This window comes from Felis catus, chromosome E1 (genome assembly GCF_018350175.1).
Source record: "Felis catus isolate Fca126 chromosome E1, F.catus_Fca126_mat1.0, whole genome shotgun sequence".
NCBI lineage: Eukaryota > Metazoa > Chordata > Mammalia > Carnivora > Felidae > Felis > Felis catus.
This window is the reverse complement of record NC_058381.1, coordinates 47627537-47649112: the sequence shown is the minus strand read 5'-3', so window position 1 is coordinate 47649112 and position 21576 is coordinate 47627537. Positions and strand designations below refer to the sequence as shown.

General features: G+C 41.7%; 1 protein-coding gene across 9 annotated transcripts in view; it reads left to right on the top strand.

Moving 5' to 3' along the window:
* PITPNC1 (phosphatidylinositol transfer protein cytoplasmic 1) overlaps positions 1-21120 on the top strand; it is a 275970-nt gene extending 254850 nt beyond the window's left edge. For 8 of the 9 annotated variants that reach the window (XM_045044220.1, XM_045044223.1, XM_019818130.3 and 5 more), the window contains 2 exons: positions 855-918; positions 16428-21120. In XM_045044220.1, the coding sequence (XP_044900155.1) occupies positions 855-918; positions 16428-16744 (381 nt within the window). In that variant the 3' untranslated portion in view covers positions 16745-21120. Of the gene's footprint in view, positions 1-854; positions 919-12247; positions 12367-16427 lie in introns of all 9 variants that reach the window. The other variant, XM_045044222.1, reaches the window with a different exon arrangement.
* The last annotated feature ends 456 nt before the right edge of the window (positions 21121-21576 follow it).

Below are 21576 nucleotides of genomic sequence, written 5' to 3'. Positions count from 1 at the left end.
TCGTCTCTTTCAATAATAACTTGTGTAAACTGCTTTTTTCCCCTTCTGTTATGTGAACGTCACCCCCCAAATGATATTTCTTTATCTCGTATCCCACACCTTCAATTACATTTAAAAAAGAAATTGGGGGCGCCTAGGTGGCGCAGTCGGTTAAGCGTCCGACTTCAGCCAGGTCACGATCTCGCGGTCCGTGAGTTCGAGCCCCGCGTCGGGCTCTGGGCTGATGGCTCGGAGCCTGGAGCCTGTTTCTGATTCTGTGTCTCCCTCTCTCTCTGCCCCTCCCCCGTTCATGCTCTGTCTCTCTCTGTCCCAAAAATAAATAAACGTTGAAAAAAAATTTTTAAAAAAGTTTTTTTTTATCAATATTTAGGTTATTTCCTCAGGGAAGAGTTAAGTGCTCTTTGCTTAGAAGTCACTTGCTATCCAGAAAAGCATTCTTGATTCCCAACACCTAGGACCTCCTTGCACCAGCGAGACACGCACCGTGCCACAAGCGAAAAGTTGAACCTGTTTTAGGTAAAGATAAATGAAAAGTCTCAGGGTGATGAGCCTAGAGATCCATCCCAGCCCCTGCTGTACGACTGCCAAGTAAGGTTGTCCACAGTGTATACACTCCCAGTCCAAGTTTCAAACAAGATGAAGAGATTCACTTACAGCGAGTAGAGCACACCATGGAAGGACTCGGGGCGAACGAGCCCGTATCTGTGTCCATGAGACTATAATTGCCGTCCCATGGACAGAGTGATTGAGAAATTTGTAATTGCCAGGATTCCTAGAATTGGGAACAACCTATTTTCTGGATCGTTTTCGTCAGACGTGGTTATTACTTCACCTTCCTTCTTCTGCTTTTTTAGGTGGTCCGGGATATTCTGCTGATTGGACATAGACAGGCTTTTGCATGGGTTGATGAGTGGTATGGTAAGTCACCTTCCCCACCTTCATCCCACCTGGCTTCAGATGCTACCTAGAAAGACACAACAAAGGCAGGACTATTCCGCCCTGAATTGCAAGCAGCGCTGTCTGTGGGAACATAACAAAGAAGAATATAACGATAGAAGCTTTGTCTCAAATGACCACGGTACAGCTGGCCCTTGAACAACACGGGTTTGAACTGTGTGGATCCACTTAGGCAGATTTTCTTTTTCACTAAACACAGTACACTGCTGTAAATGTGTTTCCTCTTCCTTATGATTTTCTTAACATCTTCTTTTCTCTAGCTTACTTGATGGTAAGAATACAGAATTGATTACACGGAACATACAAGCATGTGTTCGTCAGCTGTTTATGTTATCAGTAAGGCTTCCAGTCAGTCGTAGGCTATTGGAGGGAGTCAAAAGTTACGCGTGGATTTTCGATTCCACAGGAGAGAGTGTGTGTGTTGGCGCCCCTAACGCCCTAATTGTTCAAGGGTCAACTGTACTTAGTTATTGACTAATAAGTAGGACCTCCGTACCTTTGCTGCTGGCATACTTGAGAACACAAGGGCTCTGTACTTCTGTTGGATGGGTTTTAAACCCATCCTGATTTATCCCAGACTTCGATTCAAGATCAAAACTGTCTGAAGCATCATATCAAGTGAAAGTGAATCCTTGGATTCACAGGACACTTTGCAATACTCTCTCACTAAAAACCTAAGGATTCTGCAAGGATCCATAGGTGCCCCTTCATCCTAACTAAGACTGTTGTGGCTTTTTTCTTTTTCTTTCTTTCTTTCTTTCTTTCTTTCTTTCTTTCTTTCTTTCTTTCTTTCTTTCTTTTTTTTTTTTTCATGATTTGGGAGGAGTTAAACAAGTTCTGCACATTTCCACTAAAAGAAAATAAGGTTTGCTTCATCCTGTGATGGATGGACCACCCTTTCCAGATTCGCAGCACTATCATTTCATCCACATGAATCTTCTACATTCCCAGAATCAGTCATCAGAGGCTCTTGTCCTTGACTATAAATAGAAATGAACACACCCAATTGGTGACTTGGGTTAGATCTGATTAGCCAATGAAATGCTGTCCTCCTTGGCCTCTTCCTAAGTCAATTGAATTTGTCCTCAGTGTAACCTACATTGCATTTTAGTGCTTGTCTGTCATTGTTCCACCAATCCCTCCCTCTTCTTAGCAGAAGATATCAAATCCACAATGAAAAGATACATTGGACTAATCAGGCAAAGAAAATGATTGTCATTAATGTCATTAGCTGCCTCGAGCCACATTTCAAAAGACCTAGTTCTGGAGGGCTTGGTCTGTGTGTGTATGTGCGCGTGTGTGTGTGCATTTTTCCCAGATCTGCATCTTCTGGAGAGCCAAGTGCATCTTCCTGGGTTTGTCCAAAGGCAGACCTCTGGAAGAGATTCTTTTGAAAGATCATCATTTGTTCGTTCTTACCGCACACCCCCAGGACCCTGCTTACATGTAGCAGATGTTGGCTTGTCACATTGTCATGATTTTCATGATGTCTCCCCAAGGCAGGTAGAGGGAGAGCCTCCTGTGATTACTTACCCTGATCATGAAACAAATGTTTCTGCTCCCCCCCCCCCATACACACACACCCAGAGCTTTTCTCAGCTTCTTAGAGAGGGCGCGTAGACGCAAAAAATCCTGAAGACTTGCTGCTCTCTCTGAACTTGGACTTCTCTAAGCTCGTGGTGTCCTTGCCACCAACACTAAGAGAATATCAAACGGATATTCAAAGAATAATTGGCAAGTGAATGGGGACCTGAAGGGCCAAGAATCTGACACTTTGAAGACCAAGAGACAGGGAGGGCACTTTGATAGATTTCCTTCCAGTACCAGAATGCCATAGAGGTCTTTTCAGAAAAGGCAACATCAGAAAGGGTAGCTGGTTCCTGATTAAGAGGACAAAACACTTCAAGCCTGTTGATCAGAAAAGAGGGTTTGAGTAGAGGCAGGATATAAGAAAAAAAAATGTGGGTGGGCATCCAATACGGAACGGCTGGGGTACAAAAAAATGGGGGCTGATTCTTTTCTGTCTCAGGCATGCCAGAGCGAGGAAGAGACTTAAAGTCTTTTAGTCCAAAAAAAAAAAAAAAAAAAAATCTCAGACCATTCCAGGGGGCCCAAAGCTAGACTAATGCATCAAAGGAAAATAGAGGCCTCCAGTCCTGGAGAGCTTTCAGAGGGAGAATGCCTACCTATTTACTCAGGATGGGTTAGGTGGACCTATTAAGAACTCAAGGAGTCTATTGACAAAAAGCCTTTCTGTATCTGAGTGCAGAAAAGCAGTGTGTGGTTTAGTGGATGTAGACCATGGGGAAGCCATGTACTCTGCAGAGAAGGTCTCCACCCCCTGTATACACAGTCTTAGCTCCAACCAAAACAGGCAGCCTTTTCACTAGGCAAGGGGTCTAGGAGCCACCCCATCAATTTCATGTAAATTACTGGCATTCTTGCCCCCCTCCCCCCCAACTGCTTGCCAGGAAAACTGTGGCTCCTTCCTTACACAGCTACAGACGGCTCAGTCATAATAGCCCTGCCCACAGAGTGCCTTCTCAGTCCCTTATTCAAGGTGATCCCAGGGACTGTGGGCCTTTCGGGGAAATGGGGTGTCACTGTCCATGAGGATGGCCCTTCAGTTTGGGCTACCTGAAATTACTTATTTTTCTTTGGTCCCAGTAGGCTCAGTGAGGCTCTCATTAGTAGACACAGAAAAGGTCCAAAGTAAAAAACAAATAATAATAAATAATAATAAAGTTACAATTAAAAAACCCTTGCCTATGGTTTGTAGCATTGGTGCAAAGTGAGGTCCCCAGGCCAACATCAGCCCCCACCTCAGGTACTTGTTAGAAATTCAAATTCTGGGCTCCTGTGGAATAAAATACTCTGGGGGAATAGCCCAGCAATCCGTGGTTTAACAAGCCCTCCAGATGATTCAGATACTTGCTAAAGTTTAAGAACAACTTTAAATCAGATTAGATTGCAAGTACAGCTTAATTAATTCAGTCCAAACAGATTAGAGAATGGTGGATGTCTTCCGGGCCAACTGGTAGGCTTCGGTGCCTTGTGAGAATTGGAAAAAGACATCCTTCTGGGCCGGTTCAGCAGGTGATCTCAGCTTAGGGCTGAATTTTAGTCCCATTGGCCTCCCGGGCGATGTGTTTGTACCGAACACAAACTCTACACCATAGGCAGTGGCACCCCTGAATGTCTTTCTCTCTAATTAAGCTAACCACCTCCAGTGCTTAATTAAGAAGAAAGAAGGGGGTAGGGGGGTCGGTGGGAAGGACATTGTACATGGTAGTTGATCTTCTCTTACCCAAGGATTAATTTTGTATCTTTTCTGAGTCTGAGCACGTGGCTGCCTCATAACTATTTCCCTAAACAAATTTTATTCTGCTCATGTTCATTGTGAAGTGTAACCATGTCCACAAAAGGTTCACAAATCTGGCAGTATTTTGAGAGAGGCACAAAGAGGATTGCCAAAGAGAGGCTATGATTGAATGGAACTTCATGAACGTCTTTGAAATCGTCACCCTTCCAAAAAAAGTATGAGACTGGGTGGGGGGTGGGGTGGGGAGGGTGGCATAGTCTTGCTAGTATAGATGAAAGTCCCTCATGAAAGTGACTTAGAAATTATTCTCCAGTCCCTAGAGCAGGCCTAAAAATGAATGGAGCTAGCCCAAGGTGGAGAAGGAAGCCTACTGAGAGACTAGACTAGCATTAGCTGGTTGAACTCACCAAGCCGGTATTTTCCCATGGCCTCCAGTTTCCTGAAGTATGAATTTCAGTGCCGTGGCTATTACACAATGTTTTATGTGTGTGTGCCTGTGTTCATTTTTCTGGGGAGAGAACTCCTAGCTTCTCATCAGATTTTCAAAGGGATCTGCGACTCTCTTCTACCTCCCCAAATTCAGAACTATAAAAAAAATCATAACCGTGTATTACAGTTCTAGATCTTAGGGGTCTGAATTACATGGAAAGGGTAATTGACCAAGACTTGAGGATTGGCTACTTTCACTACAAAAAAAGTGGAGCCCACCCCTAAGCTATTTATAACAAGCTTGTATTGAATTTATAATCACCGTAAAGAGCTTTATTTTTCTTTTAATTTTTTTTGAGGTTTATTCATTTTTCAGAGACAAAGTGTGAGTGGGGGAGGGGCAGAAAGAGAGGGAGACACAGAATCCGAAGCAAGATCTAGCTTCTGAGCTGTCAGCACAGAGCCCGACACAGGGCTTGAATTCACAGATCACAAGATCGTGATCTAAGCCAAAGTTGGACATTCAACCAACTGAGCCACCCAGGCGCCCCTCATTGTAAAGAGTTTTAAAGGCAGGAGGCACCTGGATGGCTCAGTTGGTTGAGCGTCCTACTCTTGATTTCAGCTCAGGTCATGATCTCGTGGTTCATGAGTTCAAGCCCCGCATCAGGCTCTGTGCTGAAAGTGCGGAGACTGCTTTGGGATTCTCTCTCTTCTTTCTCTGCCCCTACCTCATTCTCTCTTTCCCTTCCGCCCCGCCCCCCCCCCCCCCCCACGCCAAAGGATAATTGCTACTTTGCTAGAGCTGAGGAGTATCAAATTTCATTCATGGTTGCTGGAGCCTCCCTCCGCCCCTAACCCAACCACTTGTTTAACACTTCCATTTTGACCTAGTATTAAGAAAAAATTGCTTCTGTTTAGGCTGAAGATCTTAGAAGTAGAGAGAAAATGTTTGTAGAAGGAAATAAAACATGTACTACTAGAGAGGTCATTGAATTAAAGTATATAACTCCAGGGGCGCCTGGGTGGTTCGGTCGGTTAAGTGTCCAACTTCGGCTCAGGTCATGATCTCGCGGTCCGTGAGTTCGAGCCCCGCATCGGGCTCTGTGCTGACAGCTCAGAGCCTGGAGCCTGTTTTGGATTCTGTGTCTCCCTCTCTCTGACCCTCGCCCATTCATGCTCTGTCTCTCTCTGTCTCAAAAATAAATAAACGTTAAAAAAATTTTTTTTTAAATAAAATAAAATAAAGTATATAACTCCATTAAAATTTTAGCTGCTGTAGGTGTGCAATACAATGAAGGAAAATTTTTGATTGCAGACGTTTTGTCCCATGGCATTTGTAACTTCTCTGTATGTTCAGCTGACTTCTGTCCTTTCAAATATATGATCTTACCTCCACAAACGGTGAAGTCAGCCTGCCTCCTTTAAAAAATAAAGCGATTGAAAAAAAATTGCCACCATAAACAAAGTTGAAAGACGAGGGGAAGATATTTGTAGTATAGGGTAGCCAACAGAGAATATCTATAATGTATAAAGAGGTCCTGTAAATAAAGAATCCAGCAACTCAGTAGAAAAAAAAGGTAAAGAACATTAATAGGTACACCATAGAAAAAAGCACAAATGACCAATAACTTTGATACTAATCACAAGAAATACAATGAAAACAAAATATGACATTTGTTCATCTGATAGCAAAAAAATTAAGATCTTGAAAATATTCTGTTTTGGATAAAGTGGGGGAACAAATAAACAGTTTCTATAAAAATGATTAAGTACAAAAACCCATGACCCAGCAATTCCACTTTTAGAAATTTATTATAGAAATTTGTTTATTTATACATGTGCCCTTGAATGTGGGTACAAAGAAGCTATTCAGTATAGTGTTGTTTATAAAAGCTAGAAATTAGTCTCAGTTTAAGTGTTTATTTTATTAATAGGAATATGAGCAAATAAATTACTATACACCCATACTGTGAATATTGTTTGTGACAGTTAAAAAGAATAAGCTAGTTCTATATATACCACTATGGAAATATGTATATTTTCCATTCGTGGAAAAAGCAAATCAGATCAATATGTATAGGGGTGCCTGGCTGACTCCATTGGTAAAGTATGTGACTCTCGATCTCCGGGTCATGAGTTCAAGCCCCATGTTGAATGTAGAGATTACTTAAATAAATAAAACTTTATTTTGTTTAATTTTTTTTTACATTTATTCATTTTTGAGACATAGAGCGTGAGCAGGGGAGGGGGAGAGAGCAAGGGAGACCCAGAATCCGAAGCAGGCTCCAGGCTCTGAGCTGTCAGCACAGAGCCCGACTTGCAGCTGGAACTCACGAACTGTGAGATCATGACCTGAGCCAAAGTCAGACCCTTAACCAACTGAGCCACCCAGGTGCCCTTAAAACTTTTAAAAAATGCATTAAAAAATGAAAATGGGGTGCCTGGGTTGGCTCAGTTGGTTAAGCATCCGGCTCTTGATTTCCACTCAGGTCATGATCTCCAGGTTCATGAGCTTGAGCCCCACTTTGGGTGAGCTTTCTCTCTCTCTCTCTCTCTCTCTCTCTCTCTCTCTCTCTCCCTCTCTCCCTCTCTCCCTCTGCCTCTCGCTCATTTGTACCCTCTCCCTCTAAATAAATGAATAAATGAATGAATGAATGAATGAATGAATGAATAAATAAATAAATAAATAAATAAATAAAAATTTAAAAAGAAAAAGAACAGTATGTGTAGAATGTATGGCATAGGGTACTATATAGTATGCTTCCATAAATGTAGAAATAAGTGAGACTATATGTATGTGTAGTAATATACATGTGAATTCATAGAAAGAATTCATAGAAAAGAAAAGCCTGTACCTCAAACTCTTAACAGTAGTAATATTCAGAAAAAATAGGATTAGTGGGAGAGGTTACAAGGAATTAAATTCTTTTCTCAATATAAATCGGTACTATTTGAATTATTTCTATGGAACACAATTCATGTATTACTTGAGTGATTTCATAAACAGTCACTGAAATCCATATTTTATTAAAAAGCAGAAAATGGTTGAAGCAGACCAACATTCATAGAGTGGAGGTGTATATATATTATATATTTTTTTAATGTCACTTCTTAGTATTTTTTTTTAATGTTTATTTTGAGAGGGAGAGTGCATATGTGAGTGAGGGAGGGGCGGGGGGGGGGGTGGCGCGGAATCCCAAGCAGGCTCCTTGAGGTCAGCAAGGAACCCAAAGCGGGACTTAGTCTCCCAAACTATGAGATCATGACCTGAGCCGAAGTCAAGAATCTGACATTTAACTGACTGAGCCATCCAGGCACCCCCATATATAACATATATATATATATTTTTTTTTTTTTTGAGAGAGAGAGAGAGAGCACATGTGCATGCTGCAGGGGAGGGGTGAAAGAGGGGAACACGGGATCCAAAGCAGGCTCTCTGTGCGGACAACAGAGAGCCCAAAAAGGGTCTTGAACCCACAAACCATGAGATGATGACCTGAGCCAAAGTGGGACACTCAACCAACTGAGCCACCCAGACACCCCCTATATTTTGTTTTTAAATGAAAGCCTTTAGTTCACAGCTGAAGAAATCAAAGCAGATTCCTCAATTAACAAATTCCCTGGATCCAGAGCCTCTTGGACAAAGCGGACTGGTAATAAAAGCAGAAGGTTCCCATCTCAGCCCAGTCATCTGGCAGGGGGGAAGGTTCTATTTGGGCCACATTCAGTGTGACCTCCACGTGGCTGGAGTAGGAGACAGGACCAGCTCTCCCCTCATCCGAAGGAGGGTAAGAAAGAGAAGGAAAGAAACGGCCTCGCAAGAGGGCAAAGAGAGGAAGTCTTGTGCCACTGAAGTGTAATGAGGGCATTTATACCTCCAGCATACTTCCCAGAGCAGATCATATCAGTGTTATACACACACACACACACACACACACACACACACACACACACACACATAAAACTTCCAACAGCCTAATGTCAAAGATACTATGATGTACCTTTCTTACCAACAGAAACATCATACTAGTTACAACATACTCTTAAATCAAGGAACTAGCCCAGGGTTACTTATTTAAAAACCTTTTATCTAAGAAACGTTATTTATGAAAAGTAACTTACGACCTTCCAAATCTGTATATTGAGGGGTGATTACTTATCGGTCTATTTACAAAACAATTAACATAAGTTTCCTTTTAGAGTGTCTTAGTACACATGAACTGGAAATAAAAAGGTTTGAACCTAAACTGTTAGAAGTCATTCTCTGATCATTGAAAATCAATCCGTAATGAAGATGAATCATCTCTGAAAGTATAATCTGTCGTTGGGCAGTGCAATCGAATTCACTAAAAAATTGATTCATATATAGATTTTGAGGTAATATACTTTGCAGAAGCAACACATAATGCATTTCACCAGATAAACTAAACAGGAATATTTTCACTTGATTAGGCTCTCCATAAATTACTAAGGAATATTCAAAATATTTACATCATATCCATAAGCATGTATGTATGGTACATGGGGAGAACTCAGGAGTCTTATGTGGTCTAATTGGGAGATTTTCTTCTTCTAGGTGAAATTTCCTGGAACTTTGTTTTGTAACTCTTCGTTTAAAACAAAACAAAACAAAAAAGGTGGGGCGCCTGGATGGCTCAGTCGGTTCAGCGGTTGAGCATCTGACTCTTGATTTCAGCTCAGGTCACAATCTCACGGTTGTTGAGTTCGAGGCCCACATTGGGCTCTGTGCTGACAGCGTGGAGCCTCCTTGGGATTCTTTCTGTTCCCCATCTCTCTGCCCTACCCTGCTTGTGCTGTCTCTCAAAATAAATAAATAGGTAAACTTTAAAAAAAAATTTGTTTAAAAGGCACCATGTTTCTAGAATGAGCAGAAATTCTAGAAAACTATATTTTCTTTTTTATTTTTAAATATTTATTATTTATTTTGGGGAGCGAGAGAGAGAGAGAGAGAGAGAGAGAGAGAGCATGAGCAAAGGAGGGGCAGGGAGAGAGGGAGTCTCAGAATCTGAAGCAGGCTCCAGGCTCTGAGCTGTCAGCACAGAGCCCGAAGTGGGGCTTGAACCCACGAACCCCGACATCATGACCTGAGCCAAAGTTAGACTCAAGCTACTGAGCTACCCAGGTGCCCCTAGAAAACTGTATTTTCTCCTTACCAATCCCAAACTGATGGTATTTGACCCCAAACAATAGATTTTAAATAATGTTCTTCGTTTTTGTTCTTACACAAGTACAGCAGATTTGATGTCGGAAATAATAAACAAAAGGAAGAAAATGAAAATTACCTATAATTCCAACTCCTCAAAACAATCACTGTTAATATTTTGAAATGTATCCTTTTAGTCTTTTTAAAATGTATGTAATGCTTTTCTGACAAAAATGATTTCATATAATACATACAGTGTTTTCACCTCCAATTTTTGACAATATACCGAGAACATTTCTCTATAGTGTTAATTTTCTTCTACATCACTTTTGAATGGTTGCATATTACTATCAGTCCCCTGGGTTGTTTTCCATTTCTCACTATTACGAACAAGGCAGTAATGAATACCTTTGTTGTTAAATCCTTCTTCACATCTACAAAACTGAAATATCTCTGAAAGCACACGGTTACACAGTTAAACCCTTCTCCTCACGTTGAGCTAATTAAAGATAAAGAACGATTTCTGTTGGGATTCACTAGAACAAAAAAACTACAATGCCTTTGTTTTTGTTTGCCAAAATACTGTCATGCCAGTGTCTGGGAAGGGAGGGGAGGGAGGGAAATGTCTAATGAACACATATATAGAGAAACGTCCCCAAAGTTTTAGCTTAAAAATGACCTCAGTATTCATTCCAGGTGTATTTGTGTTTAAGAAATGTGGATAACTAGCCTTTGAGGTTAAAGTTGATTGTATTGAAAGAATATTGTTGATTAAGATAACGTTTGTTCTAATTACAAAGCAGCGTCTCTTTATTGCTTTCCAGTTACCTCGATTTTCTAAAAGAAAAGCATGCTCTTTGCCTGGCCAGACTGCTGCTTAGCATCCTCGATACTTACATTGCTTATGGACAGTATTTTTGATTGATGGTTTTGGGGTGGGCGGGAGGGGGGTCATCGGCTAAATAAAACAGCCCAGGTTCGGATTTAGAGCCGCCCTCCATCTTGGCCCCAGACCACACTGAATTGAATCACAGGGCTCTGGCAAGTGTACCCCGTGGAGATGAAGAGAAGCTCACATGACATACATGGATTGATATAAAAAGACAGCAAACCACATGATGCAGCAAATACTTAGGGAAAAATTCCAGCTGTGAATACCCTCTCTGAATCCCCACCAAGCTAATTCGTGATCGGGGTGGTCGCATAACCAGTTATGCAGCATACCTTCGTTGTAGAGGGGCATGAAGTTAAATTCTGCCATGAGAGCAACAGAGGAATGCCTGTGTCTGGGAAGATGGCTGGTAGCGTGGTGTAAAATAACCAAAGAGCGGGGTGGGGAGTTGAGGGTAAAACAGCAGCCATCTTGAAAGTGAGAATAATTGTTATTTTTACGCATTTCACACACTGAAGATGAATGGGTTCTTTGTTTCAGCTTTTTGTCAGTTGGATTTAGACGGGGGTTCCTCAGCCTTCACCACCATTGACATTTTGGCCCAGACACTAACCTGTTGAGAAGGGGAGAGTGCTGTGCATGGGTAGGATATTCGGTGGCGTCACTGGCCTCCACCCCCTAGATGCCGGTAGCACCAACCACCCCAGGTGTGACAACCGAAACTGTCACAAAGTTGTCCCCTGCTGGGAACCACTAGATTAGTAGGAGATCGTTATCCTGAAATGCTGAAAAACTACAGACTCAGACCCAAAAGCATAATGTCATGTGCCATTTTATTTATAGATCAGTGTAGGTGGAAGTAATGCCAGCCATCTCCAAGCTGTTAGACTAGACTTGAAGTTCGATGTAGACCCGCACTCTCCAACACTATGAATTCTGTGCAGAAATACATCCATGTGTGAGCACTGCGCCCAATATCCCTTGTACCAGTAAACATCGTTTGTCTGCCTTCTATGTCATGTCTCCTGCACTAGCAATGAAAGTGTCCTTTCTATGGTCGAATGCGTTGACTTAAAAAAAAATCTCCAAATCTGTTTTGAAGGGTGTATGAAAGGTAAGTATTAAACCAAACAAACCTGACCCCGTTCCCGAAGGGATCTTCTAACGATCGCTTTAGGAGATCTCAGGCTATGGCTCTGCCCACGTGCTAATACTTTCTACCCATCTAGCTCACGTTACAAGATTCACCCCTAAATAATTTCCACTCTTCTCTGTTCTAAGACTATTTCAACTTCAGTTCCTTGCACTCACCCCCCGTTTGGCTGGTGTAGCTAACTTTATGACATCCTCTTCATAAAGTTAGCGAATCCCCTGCTTTTTAAACCTCTCTTTGGCTTCCGCTATCCTCTTTCCCTAAAGTCTCCCCCTTGAAAGTCTGCGTTTAATAACAGTAGTTGCCAACGTCTTGACCTTTTTTCAGATATGACAATGGATGATGTTCGGGAATACGAGAAAAACATGCATGAACAAACCAACATAAAAGTTTGCAATCAGCATTCCTCCACTGTGGATGACATAGAGAGCCATGCCCAAACAAGTGTATGTAGAATTTTTAAAACATGTTGCCCACCCTTTACCAAACGTCCACATAAACTGATATATGAAATACTGCAAACGTTCAGTTCTCGGCCTGCCACAAAAACATGTCATCGTCGCCCAGAGGCTGTTGGTGAGGAACCTGAGCTGGGTCTAAACTGGACAGTGTCACCCCCCTCTCGACTTTTCGCTCCTTCAAAAAGCCGCTTGATTTGGGGGTGGTTCCATTCCTACAACCCAAGAACGTGGAGGGCGGAAACATTTGTGGCTGGTGAATGGCCTGCACCACGAAGGAAGACAGGGGTGAAAACAGAAGTCCTAGGAAAACTAGAACGTCGTGACCGTAACTCTTAAGAATGTAGTTAGCATTCAAGTTATTCGTTCAAGGGACAGCTTGTGACTCATCTGGTATTTGAGATTTCTTTACATTTCCTTTGAAATGCTTTCTATGGCTCTTTATAGCTGTTCTATTCTAGCCAATCAGTTCCTTTTTACTTGGGTTCATCTCAAGATGGGGTGCAATCTGTGCACGCACTGGCTGAGCGGTGAAGGTGTGGTGAGCTGGGAACGTGCTGGGCCATGTAGCACGTCCAGCCTGGGACTTAAAATGAGACTCAGAGAGCCACAGGTTATTTAGTGGCACATTGGACATTGAGAGCTGACTGCATGGTGTATGTCAGCGTTTTGAATATCGTTCCCTCCCAATCATTTGGTGCGAATGAAGGGGAGATACAGATAACGAAGAAAATGTAATCATCAAGTTGTTTGTATGTGTTTTTGGCCAGAGCCATGATCTCTCTGGGTATCGGCTTGAGCCTGCCTGTCAGCTGGCCCATGCCCCAGGACAGAACATACTAGATTTTTAAGAAACTGGTAACCTAGTTGTGGAAAGTTGAGCAACGGCCATTGTTGTAAATGGGCGCTTCGGAATTGTGAAGATCTTTTGGTTGCACTTTGGAAATTCTTAGTGCAGTTTTTAGAGCATGTGTTTGGTATGTGCCCCGCAAGGCTCGTTTGTTCCTGTCGGGTGTGTGTGGCTGTCCTTGAGGCCGAAATGGCCCTGACCTTTCCTCCCCATGTTGCACGCAGTGATTGGATTTGCGGAAAGCTGTTGGGTAGACTTAACTGGGATGTTCCTCTCTATGCACAGGCCAGTCCCAGCAGGACCTCCCCCTTTCCTCTGTCCCTGTGCTCACGTTGGAAATGCTCATTAAAGACACTGTCCTTGAATATGCATCATTTTCTATTCCCTTTCCTTTTGGAATCTTAGATGCTAGGGCTCGCTCAGCCGCGCTCTGAAAGCTGCTTTGCTGGAAGTGTGACCAGACAAAGGAAGCCAGGGGAAAGGGGGAGAAATGCCACATTCCCAGGGATACTAAGCGAAGCGCTTTTCTCATTCCAGGCTCTTATGGTTTATAGCTTACGGCTGTTTGTTTGGTTTTCTTTCTGTTTTGCTGTGATGATTACCATTAGAAAGTCCGTTGACTATGTATGTAGACAGTGGTACCTAGAATGGTTCTCCCATGGGGAAGCCCCATGTGTTCTCTGGCTGAGATTCACTGTGGTTCCCATGACTTCAGCATAAGAGATGCCTATCTCCTCGGAAGTTATACAAAGCAGTTATTTTGAGTGCTGACGACATTTCCCTTATGCTTTGGAATTCCATCAAATTGGGGACCATTTATTTTTCCATTGTCTTTCTTCTCTATCATAATGAAAAACAGTTGACATCAAGAGGCCGCTGTCCGTCACAAACAAAAACTGCATGCGTGCTCAGTAAAGTTTAAATCCTCAACCTAAGACAGGACGTGGTAGGTTGAAATTATGCAAAATTAGCATCCATGAACACGGCAATAAGAAAATAACAGTCTTCTTTTCCATTGAGCAGTTTCAGTGCCTTCAAGGAAGGGAACTTCTAAGAGACTCTGGGAATGTAAAAACCCAATTCTGTATTTTGGATGCTCTCTGCCCCCTGCTGGATGTGTGGAGTAGAGCATTATACTAGCCACTAGAAAGTCTAATTTTCCAAGATGACATTTATTTATGATAGCAGGAACATACTCCATTGACTAAAATTTTTCTGGGAGTCTCAATTATATTTTGGAGTAAATCCTTCTTTTTTAAAAACTTAATCTCATTTCTTAGCTTGTTTAATAGTCTTAGTATTTTTTAAGTGGTAAATTTATAGGTACAATTTTTCTTGTTATAGTCTAAATTTTCTACGATATCGATACGATCGTAATTTTGTATTTACTTTATAAAGTTCCCCTTTCAGAATCTTTTAACAATTGCTCCCAAGAAATCCTCTTATGGGTTTAGTTTTTTAAGAAATATTTCTGGTTTCAAAATAAAAAGCTTCTGCACAGCGAAGGAAACAATCAGCAAAACTAAAAGGCAACCGACAGAATGGGAGAACATATTTGCAAATGACATATCAGATAAAGGGTTAGTATCCAAAATCTATAAGGAACTTATCAAACTCAACACCCAAAGAAACATTTCTGGTCTGCTCATGTTACGATATGACCTCATATATGCATATATATCTCCTAATGATTAATACCATGTTATGAATATTCATCCCATAATTAATATTTCCAAAGTGGATGTATTGCGCCTTGCTAGCTGATGCACTGTCACCTCATGGTTCTACCACTCGGTGCATGGGAGAGGACAAGAATGAAAAATGGGTCTGTGGGAAGTTAAAATACACGTGGAAAATCCATGGGCAATAGCTTTCACCTTTTATTCAAGGACAAGCCCTTAGACTTTCACTCAGTGCTTTTTCTAATAAGCCCAGTTACCCATTTTCTCTGTTCCCAGTAAGGAAAAATGGCAAAGGGGACCAGGGATAGCCAGAGAGTAATTAATAAGAACCGTAACAATAGTGATGATGGTAATAGTTGTAGAGTTTTGAAAAGTAGAGATCTCAAACTATTAAAAAAAAAAAAAAAGGCCGTGATAGAGGAGTCATCACTGTGTTGTAGCACAATGATTTTCATATTAGGTCTAAATGGTAGCAAGTGTATGTAATACATTAAATATATGGCCGGAGCGGCAGGGCGGGGTGGGGTCCTGGCTGGCTCAGCTGGTAGAGCGAGCAAGTCTTGATCTCAGGGTTGTGAGTTCAAGCCCCACGTTGGGCATAGACATTACTTAAAAATAAAATCTGTTTGAGAAACAAATAGATTAGGGAAAGATTTACATTTAAAATAGATACATTTTTTTTTACTTTCTCACTTAAATAAAAACATCTCAGGTGTTTAGAAAATCTCCATCATCTGGCAATTCCTCTTACACGGGGCATCACTGAGTTTATTTCTTGAATGCTTTTTTTTCTTTTATGTTTCCTTGAAAAATGGCTTTATTTTTCTTGGCTTTGGGATAATTAGCAGCGTTTGTTGTTGTCATTATCTTACCTGTTTTTTTAAGCTGAATTAATTAAAATACAGGATGGATACATAGTCAGGATGGGTTCACAGTCAGGAAACCAGTAACCCCCAGAATACAAAAAAATACATTTATTGAATAAGAAGAAACTCTGATGATTTGCCTGTTTTACCCTATAAAGGTATACTTGCATGACCTAAAGTAGGTAATAATATGTGTCATTCCTGGGCCATTGATGGCTTTAACTGCCTTCCCTTTATAGAAAAGATAGGTCTAATAATAGCTCCATATATCATACCATACCCACCACGCATGCACACACACACACACACACACACACACACACACACACACACACACAGTCTGGTTCTGTACTCTGCTGATCAGTTCTAATTCAGAACATTTAAACTACTCACTGAAGAATGCTTTGGAAAATCTTGGATGGATATTCATAAAGGAATTTTTTTTTCCCCAGAGGTTTGCCTTAGTAAAAAAAAAAAAAAAAAATTGTTTTAGGGTTTAGCATTTCAGTGTTACTTTTGGTTTATAATCTGGACAGACCTCTTTATGGTACAGTTCCCGTAGTTCCCTTAAAATCAGGTGTAGAGATAAAGCCATTTGCATCTCTTCTAAATGACTGGTCATTTTTCTTTTTTTTTTTTTTTCCTTTGAAGACATGACAATGGATGAAGTCCGAGAATTTGAACGAGCCACTCAGGAAGCCACCAACAGGAAAATTGGCGTTTTCCCTCCTGCGATTTCTATCTCGAGCATCCCCCTGCTGCCTTCCTCAGTCCGCAGTGCCCCTTCCAGTGCTCCGTCCACACCTCTCTCCACAGACGCACCAGAATTTCTGTCCGTTCCCAAAGATCGACCCCGGAAAAAGTCAGCCCCAGAAACTCTCACGCTTCCAGACCCTGAGAAAAAAGCCACCCTGAATTTACCTGGCATACACTTTTCAGATAAGCCATGTCGGCCCAAATTAGAGTAACTTCCTATGAATCTTTCAAGGGGTTTTTATATTTTCATTTGGGTTGTTGGGTTGTTTGTTTGTTTGTTTTTAAGAATCTTCTGATAGAGAAAAAGACTGCTTTGTCACTCAACCATGTTCTTTCGATCTCTGAGTATGCATGTGGTTAAGTAATTTCCCATATAATACGATTCCCTAAGTATGCCACACAGCATCATACTAGATGTAAAAAGTAAGGCTTGCAAAGGACAGAAGGAATCTTCTGTAACCACAGCTGGAAGCCGGGAGGAAGGCAGGAAGCCTTGTTATTGAGCATTTGATGAGGTAGGTGTGGACTTAAAGAGTAAATAAATGAAAACCTTATGCCACTGTTACAGGGGTGGTAAAATAGTGAAGTCAGTCTCCTCTCATCAAACCTGAATTCTCAAAAATATTCTCAGGCATAACATACCTAACTGTTCGATTTCAAACTGTTTATCGCCAAGACTTGAATACTAGTACTTAACTGAGATTCCTATTTTGATTAATCTGACTCAGGATTTGGGGCCTAATTAACTCTTTAAATTTTTTGAAAATTTTAATTATCAACCTATAGAGGCTCCAAGTGCAATTAATGAGAACTTATTTATACCTTTCGCAGAATTTAATAAAGATTCCACTTGTTTCTGTCTTTTAATAACTTCCCCCTTTGTGCCCTTGTGGCCTCAGAAACCTTTCAGAATTGCATGGATGAGTGTGGCCGTAACTGACTGATTTGGGGATGGCTTGGTTTAGGAACCAAGAGGCCCAGGTGAGGCAAACGTCCTTTTTCTCTACAGGTACCAACAAACCCTGAATTGTCACCTTCCGTCATCCATTAAGATTCACAGTATTTGCAATTAATTGAGTAGAATTCGTTGACTCTTTGTCCATTCTAAAAAGCGCAGGGGTAGTCTAAGCTGACTGGACTTTAGCACTGTCAGGATGTCTGGTCTGGGAACCCTGAAAAAGAGAACTGTCTCCCATCCCTCTCCAGGTTTTACTTTTCAGAGCATCCAGATTTCCCTGGAACAGATGGCCCATCACCGGACCTTAAAAAAGACTGTCCTTCTCTTGCTCTTACTTGAAATCCAAATATTGGGAATGCTGCCGAAGTGGAGTAAATGCTGTCGGGGGGGGGGGGGGGAGGATGAGCAGAATTGATGACTCCTGTTTGTAGAGTATACAGGAAGCATGAGAAAAGGTGCCCCCCTGGCTAGCTTTCTTTTCTGCAAGTAGCCGTAACGCAGGATCAGAACCCAGGCTGACAGGAAGCAAGACCATTCAACCCAAGTGGCAGAAAGCGAACTCTCCTTTGCTCTAAAGAGAAAACTCTGCCATCGACGCGCCTCACTGCCTTTAAACGCAGAAGGAAAGGCAAGCAGAACCGAGAATTTATTTTTGTCCTCCAAGAGAGGAAGACGACAAGGTAGTTGGGCGACTCCGAGGCCCCAGCTAGCCTTCCTGACCATAACCTCCAACCTCAGGAAAGGGACCTTCCCAAAACACAGATTCCAAAGGAAACAACAGAAACCAAGGAGCGCGTTCTCCTTCCCACACAGCCTCTCAGCCAGTGGACCCTGCCTGCTTCTCTCTCTCAGCGCTCAGCACGCTGCATAGTGTCTTTCCAATTGATCAACTCTCCCAAGGTGCAGGCGCTGGCCCCACGAACCCAGCACCGAGTATTCTAAGTCCTACGTCAGACTGTCAAGATCATTTCTTTATCTACAGGTTGACGTTGAGCTTAATAAATAAATAAACCCAGAACTCAAAGGAAACCAGTTGCAAATAGCTTAGATCCACAGTGCGTCTCTTCCCTGAGAATGACGGCGCTACATGTAGTAAGACCTCTCTCTGCATGGTATAGTAGCATGATTTTTGCCTGTGGGAAAACTTAATCTTCTCAAACCTCTTGGACTTGCTCAGTGGTCCCCTCTCCACACAGTAGTACTTAATGAGAATGTGTGGCTTTCGAGTGCCAACTTCTACTCTCAGAAGACACTGACATAGTATACGTATTTGCTTATTATTTGCCAGCTGAAATTTGCCAGGATGGGGCGGGATCGTTATTTTTGCACAGAACAGATTTATCTTGTGCAGGTTGTTAACACATCTGGCACCCAGTTTTTCCATTAATACCGTTGCCATTTTTCTTTCTTTGTAAAGCAGCTTCTGCTGTCAAGGTCAACAATGCTATATGCTTTAGAAAGCGGATTTCTGATTTCTTTCTGTGAGTTTTCTTTCTCCTGTAGCCAGTTCAGTAACACAGACATCAGTTTCAAAGCTGCCAATGATCGTGTGGTTTTTTAGCCAGCAAACGTGTGTGCACTCCAAGTATGTTCAGTTTTTCCAGTTTTTCCTGTCTACATGTGGTTTGTGTGCATTTAAACAAGGGGGTGGGGGGTGCAAATATTCCCTTAGCTGCTTTGAATATTTAATCCGGTCATCACAAGGCATAAATGACTTCAGTACTTTGTCTATCTTGATTTTTCACCTGTCCTTTCATATTCTCCATACATGAGTCTGTTTCTTGTGCGATACAAGCCTGCGATGAACGTGTATATATAGACCATTAATAATTCCTATAAGGATGGAAATTAAATGCTTGCATGATGGAAACTTAGAAGAAAACAAAGCCGAAACTTGAATTTATTAAGCATGTTTGGGGAAACATAGAATCTTAACTCAGTGCCTCTGTCTGCAATGTGGAAACCTTCAACTTTGTTCACCGAAATTGTATTATACCTGTATATATATAAATATAGTATAGTGAATCAGACACCACCAGTTTTAAGTCTCGGGTAGCCAAATTAAAATAAATAATCCATAGAAGAACACATATGTTCACCCCATCTTTATCTCTGTCGTTAGTGGAGACCATCAAAATGGCCATAAATATCGTTGCTTTGGATGGATTTCAAATGGTGAAATACCCCTGTGCTTCTCATTGGCTATAAAACAGCATTGTCGCTTTGGCTGTGCTGTCCCAGGATAAGAAGGTCTCCGTGTTTTTACTGCACAGACTTTCTCTGAGATGAGCTCTGAAGATCATCGCATTTTCCTACAGTTGGGCTGAAATAAAGCAAAGCAAAGGAAAAGCATAACAAAGGAGTCTGTGACGTCTTTCAGTTACCAATGTAATAACAGAAACAAAGAGTTCGCTGGTGAACTAAGTTATAAACCTTCTGCTTTGGGTTTGCATCTGTGTGGGGGGGGAAATGGTTTTAATGTGGGAGGATTTAATACCCATGTTTTGGGTTGTGAAAATAAATCTCTAAGGGGTGCAGTTGTGGGTGTCGAATGAACGCAGACACTTAAAAAAACACGAGACCTCCAAAAGCAAATGACACTGTCACCAGCAGTGACCTAAGAGAGAAGATTCTGACACTTCTCAGGAAGTCATTTTTCCGTGAAAATTTCAAGACTACTGTCTTTATGTGTGTTTTCCAATTTTACTTACCTTAGCATCTCTGCGTGGCCTCAGAAACAACAAGGTCACTGGCTGGCTTACGTCAATAGGAATTTTGCTTGTTACGAGGGCCAGAGTATAATTTAGTCACATAGAATGTGTATTCAGATAATCCAATAGAGAAGAATTGTCTAAATAGCTTTAGTCCCTTTCTGATCATCTGACTCAGTAGGCTAGGTGACAACCTGCCATCTGAGCCATAATTCTTGAAATTAAAAAGAAAAAAAAAAGGTCTGTTTAATAACTGCAATTGATCATAAATAGACCGTTTAAACTCTCCATTCTTGCTGAAACTGAAGTGTTACTCGAGAGCACAGTGTTGGCATGCAGAGACAACACCTACTGGGTTCTTCTGTGTTCTACCTTCAAAACAATCTGTTTGCGTTTGAAATAGAAGTGTTTAAGCTTTTTAGGAGTTAGTGCAATAAGAGAATGTGAATATGTTAAGAATTTTTCAGATGCCGTTATTATAATTTCATTGTTAACAAGTGCATTAGGATAAGCCTCTGGATGTTTCTGCTTAAGATGGAAAACGTCTGTCGAATTGCAAGTTTCCCTTCAGTTTCTGTGTCATCACCAAGAAGAGGTTCTTTGAGTTGTTGTTATCTCTATGCCCCTTACATGTGGCTTCGAGTGTAATTTTTTAGTGTTGACATTTCAAGCCGGGATCTGGATTAGTGACATATATTGAGTCAAAATACCACTGCCACTGCCGAAGGACCAAGTTTTGGAATGCACAGTGTTACAGACTACGAGCAGAGCAAGCAAGGTTTGACCCTCATACGTGCCATCCTTCTGTGTCATTTTATGGCTGTTTTGTGTTGTTGGTTTTTTTCCCCCAGTTATTTATTATTGTTAATAACTTCCTTTTTCTTACATTCTATTGTAAATAAACTACCAAGCAATCTTCTTTCCAAGTGTAGCTTCCTTCTTTCCCTTTCTCAGCCATTCTCAAGGGAATGTTAGCGATTGTGAACTTGCGGGTTGCCGGAAAAGAAGCTTCAAGGAAGAAGGAGTGAGCCAATGGTCGGCACTGAGACCTAGTTCTAGGTAGGAGTGGGAGTGGGTAGAGTGAAGACAGAAATGCTTTACTGCCCTTTGTCAGTCGTTTGCTACATACCTCCCAGCCTATGCTCTCTCCATACCTGAAGCTAATGTCAACGTCCGTGTCCCAATTGCATCAGGCCACAGGCTTCATATAACTGCACCATAACGAGGCTTTCTACACCGAAAACTTTCACGTAATCATGTCACACTGAGCCGATGAGCTAAAACATGCTTGCTTTTATAGCTCTCATTCCGCCATTGCCACTCCCACCCCGCCTTATAATTCTCTCTTCCACACACGCAGACTTCACTTTGTGCC